The following is a 6023-nucleotide window of genomic DNA, read 5'->3' as shown; positions in this document are numbered from 1 at the left end:
TCTTATACAACCCAATCTTAAAGAGCTATCAACTGACTATCGTCTATAAAGCAATCTAAGCATCAGAAAGGACTGACTCTATAAACCAATCAAGCTATCATAGCTGACTGACCTTCTATAACACCCCCAATTCATAGCTCATCAGATGACCTCTATCTACAACCAACTACGAGCTACTCAGGGACTGACCTCTATATAACCAGCACATTTTATTCAGGAGTTCTCTCGCGATCCCATTTAAATCAGCACCCCGAGTTTGGAACGTCTACCCACCCGTACCACTCCCTACTCAAATGTACACGTGTATATTCGCCCGGGTTATTAAAATAAGTTAAGTTAGGATTAACACATTAGTTAGGTTAACATTTGGTATTAACCCCAATCACAACCATTCAAACATCTGCCGCTTATCACCAATCACAGCACACCAATTCTGCTTCAACACAAATAACTCCCAATGACATGTAGGTACGGAAAACCCTTGTGCCGCATGCCCGCCGGTGGGTGTGTGTGTGGTGTGTGTTTCCTGTGCAACTGGCGCACCCCTTCTCGACCCGTACACAGCCCACCCCAAACTGCTTCATTCTCTGAGAAACAGAAGGATCTACAGCAATCCAGCAGTCCTACCGGACATGGGCTCGCTTTACTCTACTCCCCCAGGTCTGCCTCGAAAACCTGAGGGCGTGGCTAGCCTGGACGTGGACGTGGAAGAAACGAGGCAAATGGAATAAGAGGTCAGAGAGTACCGTTTAAGCTCAAGATGTACCGTTTAAGCTCAGAGACTGTCCCGTTTAAGTAAGAGGAGTACCGTTTAAGCTCAAGGAGACGTTTAGCTCAGAGTATGTACCGTTAAGCTCAAGGATGATTACCGTTTAAAGTTAAGAGGATTACCGTTTAGCGTAAGATATGTACTACGTTAAGCTCAGAGGATGTACCGTTAAGTTAAGAGGATGTACCGTTTAAGCTAGAGAAGGTACCGTTGTAAGAAAGATGTACCGTTTAACTCAGAGGATGTTACCGTTTAAGCTCAAGAGTACCGTTTTAAGCTCAGAATGTACCGTTAAGGTAAGAGGAGGTACCGTTTAGCACCAGACGATGTACCGGTTTAAGTAGAGTATACCGTTTTAAGCCTAGGATGTACCGTTTAAGTAAGAGGATTACCTTTTAATTCAGAGAGTACCGTTTAGCTCAGAGGATTACTTTTAACAAGCTCAGAGGATGTACCGTTTAAGGTAAGAGGATGTACCGTTTAAGCTCAGAGGATGTACCGTTTTAAGGTAAGAGGTCAGAGGGGTTATAGACAGGCAGATTACTGTTGGTTTCTTAGCATCTGCTAAATGGCATATTATTCTAATATGTTATAGAGGAGATTATAATTTTATTAAGGTAAAACATCACATAGCATATAGCTAGTAACACAACAACATTTTCACATTCCTCATCCCTATTGCATTAACTAAGCCCTGTCGAGTACATTATTGATTTTCTATTTTTGGAAACCCTTTTATTGGCACTATTTAGCTAAATCAAATGCCCCCCCCCCCCAACAAAAAAGGAAAATGTCACTACCTAGTACAGCGTTGTCATAGTCCACTGCGCTTGTCTACAGGTGGGAGTCTGCGAGGGTCAGATCGGTCGTAAAGGTCAGAAAGACACCTGCCGTATCGGCTTCAACCCCTATTCTTGGTGCCTGCTGAGTGAGAAGGGGCAGATAGAAGCCCTGCACGACAAGGTATGTGGATGTGATCGCTGATGTGGACGCTTCCATACAATTACACATATAGAATTGAATCAGATCTCTGTGGATGCTTCTATGTACAACACCAAGAGAAATTCCTAGGAACATTTTTTTTTTTGCTGCTGCATTGCAATACATTTTTCTCTCTCGTTCTGATTCTGAAGGTGGCTGTCCCCGTGGAGGTCGAGGGGCTGGAGAGGGTAGGGGTTTTGCTGGATTTCGAGGAGGGTAGCCTGTCGTTCTATAAAGTGGCACAAGGGGGCGCTCTGATCTTGCTCCATTGTTTTAAACAGAAGTTCAGTGAACCATTGTATCCTGCACTAGCCGTGTCTAAAACACAGCTCAACATTCCTGATCTGTTCCAGCCAGCCACTGTTAAGTCAGAATAGTTACACGGGACACTTCAGTTCTCTATAAATCTTAAAGGGGCAATCTGGGATTCAAATAACAACAAGCGGTCAATCCGCCACTATTTTGTTTTGTAAACCGCCGATGAGTGGAGCTAGAGAATCGAATAGTTCCAGACAGGCTCAGTAGAATAGTGCACAGTGAGGAAGTTAAGTTTTCTATAGATCATAAATAACATTTTTGTGTAAGCAATAAAAAAAAAWACGTTTTTATACATGTTAATCAAATAGAGGATTGCAAAGAGAAATCTCAATGTAGAGATAATCTTAAATATTATTATGTATCATTGTTTTAAAATGTGATGTAATGAGAAGCATCAATAGACTGAGTGGACAAAACATTAGGAACACCTGCCCTGTCCATGACATAGACTGACCAGGTGAAAGCTATGATCCCTTATTGGTGTCACCTGTTAAATCCACTTCAATCAGTGTAGATGAAGGGGAGGAGATGGGTTAAAGAAGGGGTTTTAAGTCTTGAGACATGGATTGTGTATGTGTGTCATTCAGAGGGTGAATGGGCAAGACCAAATAATTAAGTGCCTTTGAACGGGGTATGGTAGTATGTGCCAGGCGCACCGGTTTGGGTCAAGAATTGTTTTGACCTGTCAATGTTTTTAATTTGCTGTTTTTGATTTTGTTATACTCTTGTGAATTCTATGGTTTTTATTCTGTCTGTAATTGTGTAATGACTTGATGCTGCCTATCTTAGCCAGGACGCTCTTGAAAAATAGATTTTAAATCTCAATGAGCCCTTCCTGGTTAAATAAAGGTTAAATAAAAATAATAAATAAATAAAAGAACTGCAACGCTGCTGGGTTTTTCACGCTTAACAGTTTCCCGTGTGTATCAAGAAGGGTCCACCACCCAAAGGACATCCAGCCAACTTGACACAACTGTGGGAAGCAATGGAGTCCACATGGGCCAGCATCCCTGTGGAACGCTTTCGACGCCTTGTAGAGTCCCACGCCCCAAATTGAGTCTGTTCTAAGGGGAAAAGGTGGGGGGTGGCAACTCAATATTAGGAAGGTGTTGTTAATGTTTTGTATACTCCGTGTAGAGGTCTCTGTTCAGTATAATCTGCATTGTTTGGGGTTTTTAGGTTGGGTTWCTGTATGGCACTTTGTGACATCTGCTGATCAAATAAATTTGATATATTGACTTACCTTTCCATTTCTGTACTGGTTGTCTGGGTCAGGGCTGCTGTTTTGATGTGCCAATTCATAGACAAGTTCTCTGTGTTTGAGGCGACTAAGACCATGAAACTGGTCCGCGAGTTTCTTGATATGTTTAGCTCAGAGCTCAGACTCCGTGTCATCAGATACGACTTTGTGTTCCTCTGCTCCTCTAAATCACAGAGTCTCTTTCACACAGGTAAGTTTTTTTCTCAATGTACCTCTTCAGTGACATTCAGTCTTTCATCCTGCTACTCTACTGGACCTCTTCTTCTCTCAATTCCTTGGCTGTTCTCTCTAAAGAACCTCAACAGAAGGCTAGACCCCTGCTCGTTCTACGTTTGTTTACACGGGACAGGATGATGTCTGCTCCGTAACGATACACATGCACAAGTCTGGAGTTCGTGTACATGACATGTTTTTAAAATATTATGCATATTATTTTTTTAAACAGACTAAATGTAATCATTTGTATTGGGTATTTGATTTAATAGGACAATGCTTTAACCTTAACTCTGCGGTCCAACTCATTCCAAACCAACTCAGTTGGGTTGAGGTCGGGTGATTGTGGAGGCCAGGTCATCTGATGCAGCACTCTCCTTCTTGGTCAAATAGCCCTGACACAGCCTGGAGGTGTGTTGGGTCATTGTCCTGTTGAAAAAAMMCAAATGATAGTCCCACTAAGCGCAAACCAGATGGGATGGCGTATCAAAATAAATTTGGCCTAACTAGAACCAGACGTTAGATGGTAACTAACTAGAACCAGACCTTAGAAACTAACTAACTAGAACCAGAACTTAGAGAGTAACTAACTAGAACCAGACGTTAACTAGAACCAGACGTTAGAGAGTAACTAACTAGAACCAGACGTTAGAGGGTAACTAACTAGAACCAGAGTTCCATGTTAATTGTCCTATCCCGGTAGAGTTCCATGTTAATTGTYCTATCCTGGTGGAGTTCCATGTTGATTGTCCTATCCCGGTAGAGTTCCATGTTAATTGGCCTATCCTGGTAGAGTTCCATGTTAATTGGCCTATCCTGGTAGAGTTCCATGTTGGAAGGTAGGATGAGGGGAAGAAACGAATAGGCGGAGGGAAGGTAGGATGAGGGAGAAACGATGAGGCGGAGGGAAGTAGGATTGAGGGGAGAAATGAAAAAGGCGGGAGGGAAGGTAGGATGAGGGGAGAAATGAAATAGGCGGGAGGGAAGGGAGGATGAGGGGAGAAATGATAGGCGGGAGGGAAGGTAGGATGAGGGGAGAAAGTGGATAGGTCGGGAGGGAAGGTGAGGGAGGGGAGAATGAATAGGCGGAGGGAAGGTAGGATGAGGGGAGAAATGGATAGGCGAGGGAAGGTAGGATGAGGGGAGAAATGATAGGCGGGAGGGAAGGTAGGATGAGGGGGAGAAATGAATAGGCGGGAGGGAAGGATAGGATGAGGGGAGAAAATGATAGGCGGGAGGGAAGGTAGGATGAGGGGAGAAATGATAGGCGGGAGGGAAGGGTAGATGAGTGGAGAAAAGAATAGGCGGGAGGGAAGGTAGGATGAGGGGAGAAATGAATAGGCGGAGGGAAGGTAGGAGAGGGGAGAAATGATAGGCGGAGGGAAGTAGGATGAGGAAATTAAAGGCGGGGAGGGAAGTAAGGCATGGAGAAATGTAATAGGCACTGTCACCAATAACAGTCTCATCACAATCCCCATCTGATTTCTGTTGACACTGTTCCACAGGTGGCCTCGGCGTCAGAGCGCCAGAGATCAGGCTTTCTAGTTTATCTGTGTGTGGGTGTGTGTGTGTGTGTTCTGTCTGTGTGACGCTGTGGCACAAGGTGACCGGGTTAAGTCAGATGCCAGGGACCAGAAACTACACGTTGCCATGCCGACAGAGGGCAGTCAGGACGCACCACGTCAGAGCTGTGAAGGAAATCCTCTTTCCTAAACTACGGCTACGTCTCCAAATAGCACCCTATTCTCTACAGTGCATTACTTTTGACCAAGGCCCATAGGACTCTTAGTTAAAAGTAGTGCACATGTAGGGCAGGGATGTGTAAACTCCAGTTGTCAAGGCCAAAGTCACACGTTTCCTCGTATCCCTGGCTAACACACCGTATATTAAAACTAATTGCATTCTTAAACCGATAGATCATAATCAGATGATTATTGGAGTCAGGTGTGTTAGCTTGGGCTCTGGGGCAAAAGTGTGAGACACTAAATTCAGGCTTCTGAGGACTCGGATCGGCCCATCCCTGACGTAGGTTTCTAGGGTGGCATTTGGGACACAACCTAAGTAATGTTGTCTAGCGACGAGGGGGTGGTGGGACAGGACAAAGAGAGGCAGCAGCAAACTTTGTTCCTAGTGGACAGAATACTATAATGAAGTACTTTAGCAGAGGTAAAGAGACAAGACAGACAAGAGTCAAAGGACAGGGACAGAAGAGGGAGACAGAAGAGAGGAGACAGAAGAGAGGAGACAAAAGAGGACCAAACAGGACAGAAGAGAGAGACAGAAGAGACAAACAGACAGAGAGAACAGAACAGGAACAGAAGAGGGAGGACAGAAGAGAGGAGACAGAAGAGACAGAAGAGAGAGACAGAAGAAGAGACAAACAGGACAGAAGAGCAGGAGACAAAGAGACAAACAGGACAGAAGAGAGGAGACAGAAGAGACAAACAGGACAAAGAGAGGAGACAGAAGAGAGGAACAAAA

At 44.4% G+C, this 6023-nt stretch overlaps 1 protein-coding gene across 1 annotated transcript in view; it reads left to right on the top strand.

Annotated features, from left to right (window-relative positions):
• si:dkey-29p10.4 (tripartite motif-containing protein 14) overlaps positions 1-3310 on the top strand; it is a 30108-nt gene extending 26798 nt beyond the window's left edge. The window contains exons 11-12 of the mRNA XM_024140958.2: positions 1610-1732; positions 1903-3310. Coding sequence (XP_023996726.2) covers positions 1610-1732; positions 1903-2127 — 348 coding nt within the window. The 3' untranslated portion in view covers positions 2128-3310. The remainder of the gene's footprint in view (positions 1-1609; positions 1733-1902) is intronic.
• The last annotated feature ends 2713 nt before the right edge of the window (positions 3311-6023 follow it).

Source organism: Salvelinus sp. IW2-2015, unplaced genomic scaffold (genome assembly GCF_002910315.2).
Source record: "Salvelinus sp. IW2-2015 unplaced genomic scaffold, ASM291031v2 Un_scaffold2340, whole genome shotgun sequence".
Taxonomy (NCBI): Eukaryota; Metazoa; Chordata; class Actinopteri; order Salmoniformes; family Salmonidae; genus Salvelinus; species Salvelinus sp. IW2-2015.
This window is presented reverse-complemented; position numbering and strand designations above follow the sequence as displayed.